The sequence below is a fragment of the Aphis gossypii genome, chromosome 1 (genome assembly GCF_020184175.1).
Source record: "Aphis gossypii isolate Hap1 chromosome 1, ASM2018417v2, whole genome shotgun sequence".
Classification (NCBI taxonomy): Eukaryota; Metazoa; Arthropoda; class Insecta; order Hemiptera; family Aphididae; genus Aphis; species Aphis gossypii.
Window position 1 is genome coordinate 44,519,638 of NC_065530.1, and position 20,877 is coordinate 44,540,514.

General features: G+C 26.7%; 1 protein-coding gene across 3 annotated transcripts in view; it reads right to left on the reverse strand.

Moving 5' to 3' along the window:
- Positions 1-20,877, reverse strand: part of LOC114130195 (triple functional domain protein) — a 106,937-nt gene that overhangs the window by 79,221 nt on the left and 6,839 nt on the right. For 2 of the 3 annotated variants that reach the window (XM_027995109.2, XM_050197693.1), the window contains exons 2-12: positions 9,640-9,825; positions 8,164-8,371; positions 7,980-8,093; positions 7,709-7,908; positions 7,416-7,644; positions 7,193-7,315; positions 6,942-7,133; positions 6,752-6,883; positions 6,572-6,694; positions 5,918-6,136; positions 5,722-5,844 (exon numbers count right to left, since the gene is read on the reverse strand). In XM_027995109.2, the coding sequence (XP_027850910.2) occupies positions 5,722-5,844; positions 5,918-6,136; positions 6,572-6,694; positions 6,752-6,883; positions 6,942-7,133; positions 7,193-7,315; positions 7,416-7,644; positions 7,709-7,908; positions 7,980-8,093; positions 8,164-8,371; positions 9,640-9,818 (1,842 nt within the window). In that variant the 5' untranslated portion in view covers positions 9,819-9,825. Of the gene's footprint in view, positions 1-5,721; positions 5,845-5,917; positions 6,137-6,236; positions 6,339-6,571; positions 6,695-6,751; positions 6,884-6,941; positions 7,134-7,192; positions 7,316-7,415; positions 7,645-7,708; positions 7,909-7,979; positions 8,094-8,163; positions 8,372-9,639; positions 9,826-20,877 lie in introns of all 3 variants that reach the window. The other variant, XM_027995110.2, reaches the window with a different exon arrangement.

Genomic DNA, 20,877 nt, shown 5'->3' on the forward strand with positions numbered 1-20,877 from the left:
ATACATTAAGACCTTGTAAAATAAATCTACAAATAAATGTATATAATATATTGATTTAAAAGCTCCCACTTCCAAACTATAGTAATTAATAATATATTGATAATGCTAACCTTAAAAATTATTGATTAAAATTAGAGACAATAAAATGTTTACATCCTTCTTAACATGAAATACAAGTAATGAGTTATGATTACTGAAAAATCGTCTATATTGTACAATATTATGCAGTTTCTAATAAATGACACGGTAGATAGAAATTTTTTAAGTATCAATTAACTAAAAATTTTGCATAACGGATAATCGTTACCTGCTGCATATTTAAACAAATAAAAAAAAACTTGGCAATTAATTTGTCCATAAAATCTCTCTATAAGGAAATCGACATCAGAAAAACATTTCCTTTGAGACTTAAAAACTCACTCGTAGTTGCACCTATACAATAATCTATTTATTATATACATTTGTTTGTACAAATCTGTATAAAACATATAGTTTATATTAGAACTAAATTAAAGTGAGAAAAATAAATAATCTATAATATCGAATTCTGCCGTATTAGTTCTTATTAAAATACTTTATAACCTATACTTAAACAATTAATTATGTGAATCGATGAAAATTAAATAAATATACGAGTACGTAGTCTAATACTCTAAAAATCTAATGCATATTAGACGATTTATATTATACCTACACAAAAATAAAATATATTATCACGCATGAAAATATATACACAAAAATACACATCCGAAAAAGTATCAAATACCTACGATGGGATAAGTAACGTACTCGATAGGCGCGCTCGCGAAAAACAACTTTTCCACAATAACTGTAACAAAATTATAATAACTCTCGTCGTGGTGGTTGACGTGCGCCATATGTTCACTTTTCTCTCTATATGCTTGTGAGATATTTTATAAAATAATATATACTATATAAATATTCAAAATATATAACGACATTTTTGAACAACCGTAAAGTTCCGAACACGGGAAGAAAATCTGGGTGCAATAATAAATTATTATTATTATTATTAAGTGCCATATTATAGTGATGGTAACTGTAGTCAAAAAGAAAAATACATATAGTATATATTATATTCTATATAATATACTACGTATATAATAACGTACTCACCGAATGGACTGAGAAATACGTTTTTTTTTTATTATTTTCGGAAGCACAAAAGAACTCCACGCATTCCTAGACGTAAATATAATAGACGACGGATCTCGGCGACGTGAACGATATAATATACTATATATATATGTCATGCATGCAGAGAAAAAAACTTATAATAAACAATATTATATATAATACACATACACATACACACACACGATCGCGAACTCATGTGCACAAAAGAAACACCACACTCGCAAAGATACACGCGCGCACTGACGACCGCCGACCAGAGAAGAACCTTCTTAATAATCTTAATTCTCCCAAGTGCAAGTACCTGTAGCATGCGTGCAGGCCATCGGAGACTGGAGAATCAGCGCGACTCGCGTATACTACGGTCGCCGCAGTTCCACTACTATACTACTACTACCACCACCATAACTACAATCGCCACTTTTGACGCACTCACTACGACTGCCGTCGATGACTCTGCGGTACCTACTATACCTATATAATATAATATGGCTTCGCGATGATATTTTTTTATACACAATGTACACGCGGGATGAAGGTACGGTCTACCGATAACGGGATAAACAAATAAGAAAAATATTATGAAAAATTCACCGGTTTCGCGCCATCGACCGCACATTAAACCATTAAACGCTTGTGCTGCTATCTCTACACACGCGCACGAATAAAACACGGGGTGTGTAATTTCATCATTACTATTTACGGTTCGTGAAAATCGCCCGAAATTATCTTTCGATTCACTCGCTAGATTATATATTTATATAAGTATCTATGTACATAATATTATAATGGTAATGTACTAATGTATAATATGACAATGGTTAATGTTTAAAATAAAATACAAAGCAATCCATTTATCTACACAGACCTTACTCTTTTCCCAAATTAATTCTAGCAGTTTTTGGAAAAAATAAAATTATCTAATTATCTACTATTTTTCCGTTAAAAACAATTTTTTTTTTTTTTTTTGATAGCATACATTTTTAATTTTGCAATTGGGAACAGAAGTCCACAAAAATGTTATGTAAATTAACAAATACCTTTTTTTATCATTAATATTGTAATTAAAGATTTTACGAACGAGTATTGAGTAAATCAAAACTTGGGGAGTATTTTTAATAATTTTATAATCTACTCGACTACTACTCATCTAAGCTATTTTTTATAATACTTATCAATAAAAATATATAATATATTTATATAAATACATCAATATATATATTTTCAATGATTCCCATTATAAAATTCAAAGTACAAATAAATGTTCAAATAATGAAAAAACTTAAATAATAGTAAAACAATTACATTTTTTGTATAAGGTAGACAATACAAATTTAAAAATAAGTGTATCAAAACATAAGAAAACACTACTTTCATTGTCATATGAGTCTACAAAAAAAAAAATTGTATATTATAAATACTTTTGTGTGTTTTTAATTAAATTTTTATCCCGTATACGAATTACAATAATACATATTATCATTAATGTGACATTGTGACATAATAATTTGACAACCTATGTCCTAATTAGAAAACTGTCCATGTGGACGAACACCATCTGTATAATTATAATACATGTGTCATGTATATTGTAGATTATACAATACACGATGAAGGAGTACTAAACGGTAATAAAATAATATCAGGAGTTAAAAAAAAAGTACAATCATTTTTCGTAGCTATTTGTTTTTGATTACAATTTTTGCAATAGATTTTGTACGTAGATACACAGTTCAGTTCTCATCGATTGCATGTATAAATCGATAATAGTATTTTGCGTTCGCTGTAAGAATTACACAGTCCCCAACACGACGGAAAATCCGTCCAGAATTTTTACTACCGTTTATTATACTCAAAATATACAATTTTAATACACCTAACGTTTATTTTGAATGCATTGAAGTATAATTTAGTAGTACAACTACTTTCAAAAAAAAAATTAATTTAAACGATAGTTTATTAAATATAGCAATATGTTATATTATTACAAATCAATGAGAAATCTATTCATCTATATAATATCAACCTTATTTATTCGATGATCTACTATTTATTTAGTCAATACAGCGTTTAATTTACTATAAAATAAATTGTTTGAAAATTGGGGTTGATTATTGATGTTTATAGATATCGGTACCTATATATTGATATTGAATGTAATTATAAGACTAATTATTGACTTGGTAATTATCGAAACTAATATTATTGTTGTATAGTATAAAATAAATAAATAAGTAATAGGTAGATAAAAAAAAATATAATTTTCAAAAAAATAAATAAAATTTGTCAAGTGAGTAACGCTTTGTTGTATAGTACGTCACTATAATAGATGTATTAAATTAAAATCCAATGATAGGTATCATTGTATTTGTATACAAAAAACTATTCTGAACGGAGATAATTTGTCTGCCTAGAATATAATTTCTAGTGATTGGTATAAAAGGTGGTTTATGTTTTAATGGCTTGAATATGCCAAAATTTAAGTTCTTTTATCAATATTATAAGCCAAACTTATAAGAAATCTTGTATTAAATTTTCAACTCTTAGCTACTTATCAACATTTTTTATGAATTATACCTACAAAATAATTTGAAAATATTCATGACATTGACAAATTATTGTAATATTTGAACTTCAAAAGCTAATAAAAAATAATTGTGCCTATGTATTCTTATAATTTTTTTAATCACTTATAAGACTAATTCTACTTATGAAGAGCTTTATATTACATTTTCAAGTATTTTGACTCAGTCAAAAAAAACTAAACAAAAACGAATATTTCAAATGCCTAAAAATAGCATTAAAATAAGCTAAATACTTTGAAAAATAAATTTTGTAAATAAAATGCCTATCTAAATAACTGGTGAAATTTATAAGTATCTATGACTTATACTTTTTGAATAATAACAAATATTTAAAATCGTTTAACGATAAATCGTTATCGTTACGCTATTTTGTAAAAATTTTAAATTCAAACGCACTTAAAATTTTTCCTATAACGATTCTTCGAGTTTTATCTATAGCTATTTGAAGAAAAACTTATGGAAAACTTAGTGATGAATTTTTTAACCTAATCTTTGATAGAAACACAAAATTTTTTAAATATTTCAACTATAAAAATACTTGTAAATTTTCACGATTTTGACATATATCGTACAAATTTGAACTATGAACGCTTATCGAAAATTTTTGGTATCTATAAATACCTTAAAAAGTCAAATATTTTGAAAATTCAACTGTAAATATATAAAACTAATACAAACATTTGATAAAAGTTTCAAGTAATTACAATGATCAGTTTTTGAATTACAATCATATAAATGTTTTTTTTTTTAAAACTGTTTTTAGGTACCTCTATAATGCACCAAGGATATTCCCTTTGCCATTGGAAATCACCCCCCTCCCAAGGTTAGTTTGAAATTGAAGGATTATTTCGACAAGTTAAGTTTTCACAAAAATGTCATTACAAAAATCACATAAATCAATACATTCATTACTTTGTTCAGAATCTAATATTACCAACAGTTTTTTTTTTTAAATAATAGTTTTAATATACTATCTTCAATGATCGTAATTTAAATGTTTACTTTAACATAATACATAAAACAACTATTACTTAAGAGGTATTTACATCCACAAATGCTGTCTTTGTTTATCATGAGTATATTATAAAACGCATACGCTGGTATACTAAAGAAAAAAGTAATCCTTCAAATATTTATTTCAGACAAAAACCTAATAGAATTTTATAAAAGAAAGGAAGTTTTTTAAGTCAAATTGTTTAGATATTTTTAGAACGAATATTATTTAACAATTTATCTATCTATTTTAAACATATATTGTTCAGTATATTTTTAAATTTAAAATAATAATATCAACTATTAAACATAGCAATACAGTTTATGATCAATTTTATAATAAGTATTTCTCATATTAACCTAAACAAGATGGGAGAAGAATTATTAACTATAATTTACATTTAATTCAACATCAATCAAACAAGATGTACATTGTACATCCATTATTTTTCTATTGGAAGAATTCATTTCGGAAGTTAAAGAATCCTGTAAGCTTGTCATTGAAAAGGGATTCTATATAGGCAATTTTCATGACATTTAACGAAATACTACCAATGTAATATTAGTACCAGTTCTGATCCAAAAATATACACTTAAAATATGGTATAATACAAAAAAACTCCAAAAAAGACTAATAAATTATTATATTAATTGTACGAAATGAAAATATTTTAACTATTATTTTTTGTGTATAATGTTGCCTATATATAACTCCTTGAACAGTAACCCTCTGAATTAATTAATAATGCAATAAAATTATTAAGTAATTTATTTGAAAAAATATTATGATTTATGACAAAGCACTCCACCATTAACTATTACTTATTTGTATTAATAAATAAAATTATTCACTGTTTTTTTACATAACATATTTTATTTTTTCTTGTTTATTGGAACTAATAATTATGTTTGCTTAAATATTTTTCTTACAGACTACTGTCAACTAAATATATTAAATAAAACTAATAATAATATAAATTATATTTACCTGGGCCACATTTTCGAAATGTTCATGACTTTTTTGATAAACCCGAGCTTTTTGCAATGTCCGTCCAATTCCAGTATTCTTTCTTAAAAACACTTCTCCGTGATTAGACAACCAGTCAAGAACCTAAAAATGTATTCATAGAATTAACATATTACGCCTAAAAATAAAAATAAAAATAATTGTGACATATTAATACTTGTTTGACATCTTCTTGAAATAATCGTAATGCTAATTTCTGATGAAGTCTTATCTTTTTAGAATGCCATCGATGTTCTAGACTTCTATGATGATTTAAAATTTGGTGTATGACAGCAAGTACATGACTGGCGCCTTCTGAATAATCAGCTGCAGCTTGTTGATGGTTTGTTCCAACTGTCTTAGTTGTGTTTGCTGAAGAATCTGATCCACTATCCAACTATAAGTAAGAGAAAATATAGGCTTGTAAATTATAATTATGTTTGAGACAAAACTAGCTGAAGCTACAAGCAAATTTCATGCGTGTTAAAAAAGCTTACATGTTTATGATGTTGTTCAGCGACTGGTGTCAAGTCACTTTGGTTACACACCTGAACCAAATGGTCTAACTGATAGAGCAGCTTCTTACTCGTGCTATGAACCTAACCCAAACCAAAAATAATTCCCGTCATGCATTTTAGATAAATATTAATATATTTGCTTTTAATGACAGTTAATTATTTTAAATGCCCATAAACCAAAGTGTTGAGATATAAGGAATAAACCATAGCCAATGCACAAGTTGCCATCAAATTCTAACCAAGGCTTTAGTCATTTTGTTTAAGGATTCTGGGTTATCGAAGAATCCATAAAATTGTACAATAATGGAACATACATTTTTTTGTGGAGAATTGCCATAATGTATAAATGGTACATTGCTTGGAGGAGTTGGAAAACTTTCACAGACTTGTACCAAAGTATCCAGCCCATTTAATAGGCTTTGATACCCATTATAAACCTATATTGGTCTCAAAAATTTAAGTTTTGTTAGGAGAAAATATGATAAATAATTTACCTCAGTATATGCTTGACACATGAGTTCGTACAAATTCTGATGTTGATGAATTGAATTTTCTAACACCATAATTTCATTTGGTATGGTAACATTTTCTATGGCCTCATCCCAGTTTGGTACATTTTCAACATACTAAAGCAAATATAAAATTGTTCAAAAAATATTTAGATTTTAAAGTATAAATTCATACCTGCTGAGCTTTATGATGAAATAAAACAGATAATGCTAACACTGATGTCCGTTCATCTAATCCGGCAGCAAACTGTTTCCATGTTCTATCTAATCGTTGAGCAACTGTTCTTATATGATTAGAAGCATAATGTCCAGATTCTATCATACGATGTGCAACAGCTACAATACGATTTATGTTCACGTACACATTCTAAAAGTATTAAATGTATTTAAAATAGTTCTTAATTTAATTAACATTAAAAACTATACCATGGAACTCATGGTGAAATGATTGTGCTCTTCTTGTATATCTTTGGCAAGCTGATAGGAATGTCCAATTTCAACATAACTCATCAAAAATACATCCCGATTATGACAAATCCAATCAAACATCTAATTAAATAATTATATTACATTATATAATATTATTATAATATAATAAATATTAAACATAAACTTAAGCATCACAATAAAATACATAATAACACTTTACCTTTTCACAATCTTGTTCAAACAGTCTCAACTGGAAGCATTGATCTAATTTAAGTTTTTTATGCTGCCATAGCTGTAATACATGTTTATGAGATGTTCTAATGGTATCCAATTGCTGAAGTATTTGTGGTACAGATGCTTGTAAATCTGGATTACTAATACCATTGCTAGCTTCACTATCACGTCCAGAATAACCAGAATCATAACCACTATTATTATCTCCAGATAATCTGAGCATGAATTAATAATAATTAATAAATATATTTGAATAAATGTTTTGTTAAATGAGATTACCTTTGCAAAAGTTGTTGACCAGCTAAATCCATATCCTCTACTGGAGTCTTAAGTACTTTCTTTTTCATGTCGGTATGAAAGTCAAGGGCAAGTTTGGCACCTGCAATATCATCTCTACAATCGTTACGACTTAAATCTTCTTGTAAATCATCTAATCGATCTAACAAATCAGCTGCTTGCCACATGAATTCTTCAATACTCTATAAATAATAATTAAAAAAATATATATATAATTAAAAAATAAAAGGTTGATGAATTAATTTTTACTCACTAGTCTAATATCAATCCATTGGGCATGATCATAGTGTAAAGATCCATCGAGATCTGATGTCAATTGTGTAGAATCTATAAACTTAGATAAGCCTTCTAAATTAACCATCGTTGTCTAAAAAAAATCCATGAATTACATTACATTTTTTTTATAAAGGATATATTAAAATTAATAAAGTTATTACTTCAAATTTATATTTATGACTAGCCATGCTGGTTCGTTGTTTATGCCAAAAATTATCAGGTTTTACAACGTAAACAGCATACACATGGTTCCCATTGCCTCCAGCACACCAATCTTGGAGGGCTTTCAAGATTGGCTTGACAGATGACCAGCCAGAACCACCTCGCATATCAATCACAGCTACTAAACCTGATTCTCTAGCTTCACACCTAAAAATTAAACAGATAAATTAAATTTTATTAACTAGCAAAATAATATTAAATTTAATAATTTGACATTTATAGACTATAAGAAGACATATAAAATTAGATTTTGAAAATCTTGTGTTTATCTTTTACAAAATCCTTTAATTTATTCTAAGTTTGACATATGTAATCAGTAGTAACTAAATTATTCTATATTATACTGTGTAGCGATAAAAAAGTTTTAAAAAAATCTATTAAAATATTAATGAATTCTTTGTAAAAATTATTTAAAAAAAATTAGAGCCATAATAATTAGGTATAAGCCATGAATTATAAATTTAATTTTAATATTTAGAGCCTAAAGTATACACAGGGCTTATAAACCATTTTTTAAATTAAGTGATCGTGACTATTTCTATTAATATTATGTCTATAATCTATATACGCTTTACATTATATGACTAATTGGCTCTAAATAACGGTCGTATAAACGTCTTAATATGAAGAATATGTGAAAAGTAAATGATATTCCAATTGCATTTAGGTGTACATCTTTGGCAGTGCACGAAAAAAGGTGATGTATTTATCGCACTTAAAGCCAAAATATCATCGCATATTCAACACAAAAATAAATGCAAAATTCCAAAGTACAATTTGATCCAGAATCATTGAAAATCAGACCATAGTATGAAAAACAGTCCTTTTCCATTTAACGAGATATTTCGTACTAGGGTAACCAACAGAAAATATCGCGATTACCCGCTTAGAAATATCGTACAAAATCTACTATTTTAACCGCGGTATAAATTTGGCGACTGCCGTTAATTGATCCGTCTCATAAAAAAGTGATTGTCGCCGGCCTTTTTCTATTTATTTGTGGTTCAGTTTGATTCTCAATTAAACGTAATAATATGCATATTTAATGGTATAATGCTACACTACGAAATTGTAACAAAATTAGTTTTTTATATATGTTTGTAGTATCGTAATTTCATGCCAGATAAAATGCGTAACTGAGGATTAAGAGAGTTGAGAGAAAAATAATATGTCAACTATATTATTCACATAAAGGTAAATAGACAACCTACTCTTACTCGTAATCATATACACATCTACAATCGTTATTGGTATTACTTAAAATTATTATGTTTGTATATTATTTTATATTTATATGTTTTATAAAATTGTTATTATTGTACCTATACATTAGTAAAATTCAAATACAATTATTAAAACACACATGACTAAATTAATATTTTCAAATATAATAATACGGAATAAAAATTACTTACGGAGGTATAGATCCAAAATATTGCAATAACCGTCGATAGTCTTCAAGTTTGGCTCGTTCTCTTCTTGGAGTAGAGGGAAATGTAACTACAGGCGCCCCTCGTTTGTCTCGACCACCTGTGAGGAATGCGATCTTCTCTTGAAGAAGACCCATCACTTCTAGAGCTCGGACACTATCCATAGTAAACCTTTAAAAATAAAACAAACTTCTATTTTTACTCCAATTTTTAGACGTTATCATAAATTTTATATTTTAATTTATAATTATTATAGTAATATATTGATTAAATTTAAAGAAAAAAAGCTGTATCGAACGCAACATACAACAAGCTCTTGTGATGATCATTGTCATATTAAGTCTACTTATTCAAATTAAATTAAAATTATGAATGCATAACGTCTTGTGTACATATTATGCCAAGTTTTCATAATATTAATACATCGTGATCAGAAGTGAACACCACCAATATAATGAACATAGGCCATAGTCCAAATATGGTTTTAATTATTCGTGATTTTTTTTTTTATCTTTTTTTCCCGAAAATATAATAAAATACCAATTACTATAAAGATAAAATCATAACAGTCTATAAAACGTTTGTATAGTAGTTCAATGACTTTAAAAATACCTAATACCAATACATAATGTATACTAATTGCACAATAATATACATACATATTAAAATAAATATAATTTTACAGTTTAGACTACTCTAAAAACCTGAAACAAATATTTAAAATGAATAATAAATAATAAATTTAACAAAAAAGTTGACCATTTATACAATTAATAGAAAAAACAAATAACAATTACAATCAATATAAATTCTAAGTTTATAATTTTTACAATCAAATGTTGAACCTTACGCCGTTAACAATTGATAACCTATCCTATGTCATTCAATCCGCACTTGTCCAAAATTATATTGCATACATATTTTTAAAAAAAAAAAAAAAACTTTTTAAAAATGTCTAGGTAGACACTTTAAAATTTAAAAACTCATTCAAACCTCAGGTAAATGGTTATTTATTATAGTTATCACATTAAGAAAATATTACCCAATATAATAAATAAAATAAATCTACAATAGGTACTATATATATTACAGTATACATAGTGTTCGATCTCTCGATATCGTCGTGATTATTATTCGTATCGATTCTAGGTATTCGGCAGTGGTCGTACAGGTTTTTTATTATTATTATTTTTTGTATTGGGTATACAGAAAACAATGCCTTTTGCGTAATTTATAGCGTACAGTATTATATAATGTATAGCCGCCACACTGCACAGACCATGGAACCCGGTGGCGATTTCTGCCCAGCTCCACGACCGAGTCGAACGCAATATCGAACACCGCCAACTGCCGCAGCGCACGTACATTTTTATAACGCCAACTATACTACTACACCGCCACAGTTGGTTTTCGTCTCATCTTTTTTTTTTTTTTAATTAATTAATCACGTACACACGACAGACGACGGGCTCCCGCAGAACATAATATGTACCATACATAATAAATAATAATATTATTTTATCGTATATTCTCAATATCACGCAATGGATGGTTCTCGCCGAGAGCCGACCGCCGTAGGTCTGGTATAGAAATGACCGCCAATCGTACGATGATACAATGTTCAGGAATCTCTAAATTTCTAACTACTGGTACAACACGAATAAAATTTTCTCTCATTCACCAAGAGTTTAAGCTAACGCGTAGTTTTATTATAGTATTAACATACCATACTATAATCAAGCAACGCAACTATCTAAAAACAAATATACACAAAACACCTACAACAATTCGCCTACGTTTAAAAATAAATATAAACAAAATAATTTTAAATAATAAAAGGAATCGTTCGTAATTTTATTTAAAAATTATATTCAATATATTATGTCATATAATCAAGTATAATACATAATCGTACAAGATTACAAAAATAATTTGCGAAGTTCAGACACATTTTATTAGAGGAACCTCTGATAGAATCGTTCACAATTTGTAATACAAAATTCGAACCTGTAGTACACAACGTCATTGCGTCAATTATAGTAATAAATAATATAATACCTATTATATTATGTACAACAGTAAACAGTATACACCTACACATTCTTCCACTATACTCGACTCTTTGAAACATCATTTGTATTCATTAAACTTACGATATTATAAAAAATAATAATAATCCAAAGGTTGAAAGAATACATTATATATCTTAAAATGTAAACCTTATGTATAATATTAATGTAACATTTTAGATACGCGGTTGAAAACTTGTTTATAAAATCAATTACTTCGATTATCAATAGAAACAAAAATCAAGCACAAAATAGATACTTAAACAAGTTAAAATATGAAATAAAAAAGAATTGCGGTAACTACTCAACCATTGCAGCATTAAAGAAATAAGAAGCTTAAAAATAATCAATAGTTTCTATAGCGATTTAATGACTTCAGCATTCTATCCATTACAATTTGCGGTTGATTGCACTGTTGTAAAAAAAAAAAAAAAAATATTGAATAACTTTGAATGGTTTTGTATTTTTTTTAAAGAATATTTTTCTTACGTTCTATACTCAAAGCGTATCGATTTAAAGTTCTAAATATAATATATAGATCTGATCACACAAATTTATAATTATATTTTAATAATTTGCTAACAAAACTAAAAAGTATAAAATAGTGCGTTCATTGAAAAATTATTTAAAAATCTGAGAAATTCGATAAACTTTAAAGATTTAGTACTATAAAAATATAGTTTGTATACTGTTTTTTGTATACTTATCTAGCTATTATATAAACTTTTATGTATACAATATACATATATAAATTACAAATTTATAAATGATTAATCTAAAATAAATCCATTTTATAATTCAATTTGTTTTTAAATATTTGTTTATAAATTATAATAACGACTATTAAAAAAGTATAATATGTAATCATAGACATCGCCCCTTTTTAAACTGCAATATTAAAATGATATGTTTGTTTTACAAGAAGAAGTAATACATTTTTAAATTTAATTATTCACAGTAACCTAAATATAATCATCAACTGCAATAAAATACTAAACATGGAAATATATCTAGATATAAATTTAATTATTATTTAACTTTATACTTTATACTAATCTTTTAGTTTACTAATTATTCTAAAGAAAATTTTGGAATTAACTATTCACATAAATAAAAACTATAGAAGTTTAAATTGGAAGTATTCGTAATCATTGTCTCTGAATTAAGTGATTGCGGTTTAGTAATAAGTGATCTGTATGTTTTATATATTATATTAATAACTCTATATAATTTACCTATACAAATTATGACCACTTTAATTTTTTTCGAATAAATATCAGGAAAAAAAACATTTTTTTTTTTTTAAATTTAAGTTTCTCAGACATCTAATTATAATATCAACTAAACTTATTGTTAACAGAATTACATATTTTTGACAGTTAAAAAATAGATAACAATAATAGCAATCACAAATCAATAAGGAAGATAATCCTAACCTAAAGGCAAAAATACATTTAAAATTATCTACCTAATTAATTTGATACAAAAGGAATTACAATATGAATTAACTATTTAATGATACGTGAAAATACTATAAAAATACTCTTTATCACTTTAAAGTTATAAAGAGAAACCAATTTATTACTCAAATATTAAAAAGACGTTTTACGTATATTTAGGTTAATAAAACTAGAACCTTTTATAATAAACTATGAACCTCATTGTTTATGAACAATTTAGACAACAAATACATGGGAAAATAATATTTCATTATAGTCATTACACAATATTTTTTACTACACACTTTCCGCTGTGTTCTACAGTTTTAGTAAAAACATAATTTATTGACACAATTAAAGATATGTCTTTAATCGTGTTTATTGAACACCTTTTTTATCACTAGATCTACAATTATTCTCACTTTTCAGTGATCTCTTTAATACTTTATAAAATCAATAAAATAAAAAAACACGCAAGTATAATTTTAGTATAGCCTAATAATATTTACAACCAGAACCAAAACGAATAAAATAAATGGTATCTACAACTTGCAATTGTAAAACTAATTTCAGCTTTTATTGTAGTTATATATATACTAATAGAATTCACATTTGCATCATTAATCAACCTTCAAAGAATACCTATACCCTTACCTATTCTTATTTCTTGCCTTTCATGTTTGGACATTTTAAATTTTGTGTACAAATTATACACACACAGAAAGGTGGTTGAGTGGGTAGGTACCTATAACTCTGCTGTCTCTGTTGTACATTAAGTTTTGAGTACGTCGCTGTAATAGATGTGTTAAATGTATGTGAATATTATTAGAACTATAGGCTATTCAATTTTTGCCTAAGAAATTGCATTTAATGTATAAGTATTTATTTGTAATAGGTAATAATAATACATAATATATTTGTACTAAATTATTTAATTCTTAATAATTTTAAGTCAATACCACTCAATCGTAGAACAGTGTGAATAAATAGATAATATCCTAAAATCAATATACATAATATAATTAAAATATAATGTCATTACTCATTACATATAGTAAAATTCATAATTAAGACGAAAGCTATAAGCACCCGCTCTGGCCCTACCCAAATAATAATCTTAAATTATAACAACAAAATATATCATATTGTTATTTATTATTAAAGCATGTAATTTCGTCAAAATGTTAACTTCAAAAACCTATAAAAACAATTGTAAATGTATATTTTTTTAGATTTTTTAGTTTCAATTTGAATTGTTTATGAGGAATATTATAGGTACATTTTCAAATTTTAGATGTAAAGATTGAAAATTTTATGTTTTTTTTTTTTTACTAAAATAATAATTGTAGTTTGTAAATTTTTATGGTTTTTAATTTTTATGAACTCCATAGAAATTTCAACTTCAAATGCATTTAAAAAGATGTTGATAAGTTTGCACCATTTAGTTGAGTACAAGGTGTGCAGTAGATCACTATTATGGGTGTAATAAATTTGAATTCAATGACATATTGTTAGAAACAGTTCAGAGTATAGAGACGGTCTGTCGGCATAAATATATTTTGTGATGTTATTTTGATATAGCTATTAAAGTAATTTATTTTACTTTTAGTATTAGGGTAGGTGATATAATTTAATTCCGTAAATATTGCATTTTCTATTATATTAATACTATTTAATTATTACAACAATATATATGTTTCCCATATTATAAAAATGTATAACTTAAAATTTAATAAAATCTTTCTGTAAATATCGTAAAACAGTAAAATTAGATTCATAGTATAAATAAATAATATCTTAAAATAAATAAAAAATGGTATTATGTATAGTAAAATTAAAAATAATATAAAAATAATTAATGTAAAAGTAAAGTTTTCATAAATAATGTTTTTAAATGTTAACAAAATAATTAATATCGTTTTTAAATAAATGATTTCCTCAAAATTCAAATTTCAAATGAAAGTTTTCCTTATGTATTTTTAGTACTTTTATACAGATATAAGAACAATTTATGTGGTATCTTGTGTTAAATGTGTATAAGATATAGTAAACACCCAGTGACGTGTCCAGCACAAAATAACTGGGTAGGCCCGTTTTGTTCTGTTGTGTAGTAACTATTAGGACTTACACTTTTTGAATAATAACTAATATTGAGTCGTTTGAGGACCAATCGTTATCGTTACGTGATTTCGTATAAATTTAAAATTCAAACCCTCATAACATTTTTCTTATAATGAGGCTTCGAGTTTTCTCTATAGCCATTTGAAAGAAAACTTATGGATAAGTTGGTATTATTTTTTTTAATCTTAGATATAATAAATACAAAAAATCTTATGAATTTTCAACTACAAAGTTACAAGTAAATTTTCGCAATTTTGACATGTTTCGTAAAAATTTGAACTTTAAACGCTTATAAAAAAAATTGTAAGTACCTAACAATTTTTGATTTGTTTTAACTACAATAAGAATAAATTATAAGAAACCTTGTATTAAAGTTTCGAGTTTTTTTGGTGACACAAAATTGTTTTATCAACACTTCAAAAAAAAAAATGGAAATTAGAAAAATTGAAAATTTCAGCTAACTATAAATAACTCAAAAAAGCCGAAATATTTTGAAAATTGTTTATTTTTATTATTTTTTTATTTAACTGTATATAGATTATAGATAAAACTAATATAAATGTTTGGTGAAAATTTCAAGTATTTACAGTGATAAGTTTTTACAACTACCTATATAAAAAAATCGATTTTGTTGATTTAACTGGTTTTCCGTCACATTTTTTTGAAAACTACTGGAAAATTTTTAGTTTTGACCTCTATAACTGTACCAAGGATATTCACTTTGCCATCGGAAACCACCCCACCAAGTTTAAAATTGAAGCATTATTTGGACAAATTATGCTGTACAGACACCCAACACACATCACTGTAAAATCAATACATTTATCACTTTGTTCTAAAAATCTAAAGTAATATTAATTTATAAAGTAAACGATATTTTTACTCCAAGTTTTTACTTGTGATAAAAAAAAAATCAAACAGTCAAACAAAAATTGGGCAGGCCCAAGCCTAGTCGGCTTACCCTGTAAACACGCCACTGTAAACACCTAACCACAGATACGACTACAAATCAGAACGGATTACTAAGCCGCACGACCACGCGATGTAATTTTTCAAGCTCTAACAACAATAAATACGAGATGATAGTGTAAATTAAAATTAATCATAACATATATTATAATAATTCCTATATACTACAGTAGACGTCATCGTTTTCTAGATTATTAACACAGCTTATGTGATACTTTTATACATATATACCATGTTTTCCATACCGTGGTTCACTGCGTTCGTTGATTAGATAATAATAATAACAACTACAGCATTAAATGAGTAAAATCAACGCAAAATCTTACCGAGAGGTATGAGAAGACAATCACTTAAAGAGAATTACTGACTAACAATATGCAATGAAATTGGGGTTGTTTAAAATGAAGGCGGACACTAGAAACAGACATAAATGACAAAAGAGTGAAAACGATGGATTTCTGCTGATACAACGGCTGAGCGGTCGACGAAAGTCTTCCGTGGGTTATTATGTTGAATAGACAGCCTGTCAAGTGACGAAAATTAAATCAGTAGTACCCAGCCAACGCGTGTTCGTGTTTTCAATGTGAAAAGAGGAAGAAAAAATTATAGAGTGGGCGGAGATAACGCGAAAAAAAAATAAATTGACCGTAAATCATATATACGAAGGGCGAATGGTGAGAGTGATGTATACCTACTATCACACGCACAATATAAAATATTATAAGAACCCGGGCACGTTTAAACACACGTAACACGCATTATCTAAAATGCCTAAACCAAAATAGACACGTGCACAAAAAGAAAAATATATCTTAAACCCGCCGCCAGAGATTTACCTGTGAACGCGGTAGTCTTTTCGGTTGAAGAGGAAGGCGGATATATTTTGAAAATTAGACGGATGCTACACTATCCGTACTCCGTAGTCAGTAGACCGTAAGCATTGTGTATCAATAAATGTAATAATCGTAATATAAATATATATGTATTATGTACAGGATGTAAATAATTGTACAAATATTTTAAAATTAAAACGCGTACAAATACATAGCTACATATAGGTACGTCAGTAGCGCCACCAGAAATTTCCCGAGGCAAAGACTTAATTATATCAATAGCAATAAATATTATTGTTTTACATTATCAATACAATTTGCATTAATTCTGAATAACTTTTATTTCTTGAAAACTTAAATATAACCACATAGAATAAGGTCTTGCAGAGGTCAAATCCCTCAATAGCTGCACAAATGGTGTACATACGTAGTTGACGGATTGGAAAAATCTAACGTTCAAGCAGTTTTTATGAGAAAAAAAGTGTAATTATAAAATAAACTAGATCTACGTTTAGTAACTACTGACTACGCACGGATATGGGGAGGTGTGAGGTCGAATAAACACGTGTAACTCTTTTCCATGCGGCATCCGGATTGGAGTGTCATCGTCGTCATGAGAACGGCGTGTAAAACATAATAATATATTCGGACGGTTATTCATGGTGATGTTTTAGTAAAATACCTTCTTGACGATAAGCCATTACCACCTCACTGGATGAGAAACTTATTGCAAAATACGGTTATGAGTTTATGACTAACCGTCATAATAATATACTTCACGTGCGTTTTTGATTCCAAGCAACGTGACCCAATTATCTTGTAAACCCAGGCTCTCCATACCAATATAAATATTATTATAATCAAACACTTGTTAAAAAACATAACTCTATAGACTGTATTACTGTAATATAATTTTCTAAAACCGTCTGAATATCAGATACACTGAGCGCGAATTCGGGCTGGAAACACATAATCACGATTCGCTGCCATCGTTAATGATCAATGGCGTATTTATAAAGTAGTGTAATGAGATTAATTTCCCTTTAACCAGGGGGTTGACACTTTTGGGCGGCAGGCCGATAACAGCTAATCAGTCGCCATTTTATTTGAGGTTATTTTTATCAATTTTAATTAGTAATTAGAATTAAACTAAAATAATGTAAACTATAAACGTAAAGTAAAAACTACAGAATCTAATTAAAATGATGGCAAATCATTAAATCAAAAATCAAACAGAATTTCTGACGTCTGTTGAAGAAATTTGTAACGTGAACATGTGGTTTGGAAGGGTGAACTGATAAAAACTACCTCAATTAAAATAGTGATTGATTTTTTTTTGGCCCTATCTTACAATGTAATTTGTTATCAGTGTCCATTCTGAATATTCTATTCTGTGCTTTAACTACCTAATTTCAAATTGACAGTAAAATTTAAATATTTATCTTAAAACCATAATATTAATTATTAATCATAAATAATAAACAATGATAGAAATCTTATACAAAAAGTTCTATACATACTACATAACATACAGGTTATGGTTGTACTGTGTTTGTACATTATAAGTTATGACGCATTTAAGCAGTCTATAAGATAAAAAAGGAAAACCTCGGAAATTATCTGTTAATTTGCTAACTGTTTTATTTATTTTTTTTATAAATATCACTATAATAATAAAAAAATATAAATACATTTTCAGTTTATTTCAATAACATTGTCATAAATAGCACTTAAATAAAACAAAGCTGAAATAAATAATCAAAACAGCATACTATTACTACCAAGGTTAGTTGTTAGCCTGTGTTTAACCCGTTATAGTAAAGATATGGAAAACGATAGATGATGTTGATAATAATATACTCAACTAAAATATGTTTAAAATAATATAATATATAATAATACACTATATTAAAATTATTCATCGAAATCAGAAAATAGAAAATATGAATGTATTGTATAACAAGAATATATGATATTTAATACAATTTTACTAAATCACTAGGTATTTCAATTATAATAAAAAGCATAAGAAAAAAGTATTATATTATAAGAAGAAGTATTTCTTCTTTCCAGGGACACGTGCGTTAGCAGGAACTTAGCTCAAATATACGTTAATATAATATTAAAACAATAATAATATATAAGGTTATTCCTTGGAAAAGCATTTCTTATTTTGAAACATTATGAACAATTGTATAAGTAAATATTTTTATAATCGATCTACTAAAAAAAACTCATTAGTTCATTACAGTTATCTCATTGTGGTAGGTAGAAGTTAGGTGACAAAGTTAGTTCTCAAATAAATACTTTAATATTCTAATTCTTTAGATAACATTAGCATTGATTATTTAATTATAAATGCTATACAAAAACTATCATTAATAATAATGTTACTTATTTAAGGTTCTATACATTATTTAAAGAGAACATTACCTTATCCTGTCTATATATTAATAAAAATCATATTTTGTTTTTATAAAATGTAATGTTACGATTGAATTAAAACTATTAGAAATTAAAAAAAAATAATAACATAATATTCGTGGTATATTTTAAGAGTTTTTGCATTTCATTTTCTCTTATTACCTCATAAAATCATAAATAATTATTCTAACTATCTAAAGTTTTTAAACAACAAAATCTTCAGATTCCGGGTCTGACATCTGTCAAAAGTAACAAGTTTCAATGACTCAATACTTTTAAATACAACCATTTTTTCAATACACTTATAGGTAATATGTAATCAGAATAAACCATTTTACCAAAGTAATAAGATAAACTAACTGTATTATATTAAATAACACTGTTGCTGAACCTGATTCTGTAGTAAACCTACCAACAGTAATCCTAGTTATAAATGCGTAAAATATGAGTGATAATTCGATTCAATTTAAATTAAAATATGTGTACTTAAAAATAAGTACATATTATATACAATGAAAAAACAAATGCTGAAACAAAATATCGAAAGCACATGAAAGTCCTAAAAAATAACACAAAATAATATCTAAAAACTAAAAAATTGTTAAAGGGCATCATAAATAATATCAATATTTAAAAAAAAGTATATTCGTGATATTTTTAAAAACACCATCATTAAATTAAATCTCACAATAAATTAGTAACATATCATACAAAATATATTCAGAATATTTTTTTTTTATTTCAACACAAAATATACCGAGGAGTTATAAAGTAAACAGTTATGTTTTCTGTATTAAAATTAACACATAAAATATTTTAATTTACTCAATAAATTGTCTCACATGAGAATAACTCACCACTTAAACAAACCACACACCATAACAGGCAAACTGCTTCACCTACATGATAAATTTTGATAAAATTTTATATGCATAAGTAAAATAAGCACCCACTAGTATTTTATATTGATCAAAAGTTTAGTGTATTATAAAGTTGGAAGGCTAACTATGTTAAAATAAATATAAAAAGAATTAAAAACAACACAATATTTTATTTTTATTTTGTAAAAGATAACATATTATGTATACCGCATGTACCCACAAATATTTTTAAAAAAATTTGGGCGGTGGTAAACTCTCCCGATTTTCAAAAATAGTAAACTCTCCCGGGTTAATATTATGTATATGTTTATCTGAAGTATATGTGTAAACTCTCCCGGGTCAAAATTATGTTTACCTAAAGTAAAATGTGTAAACTCTCCCGGGTCAACTTTATAGTTACCTGTAGGAAGTATGTAAGCTCTCCCGAGTTGTTTTAAATGTTATTGCTACACTACGAGTTGGAAATTTTTACATATATTTTGTAATT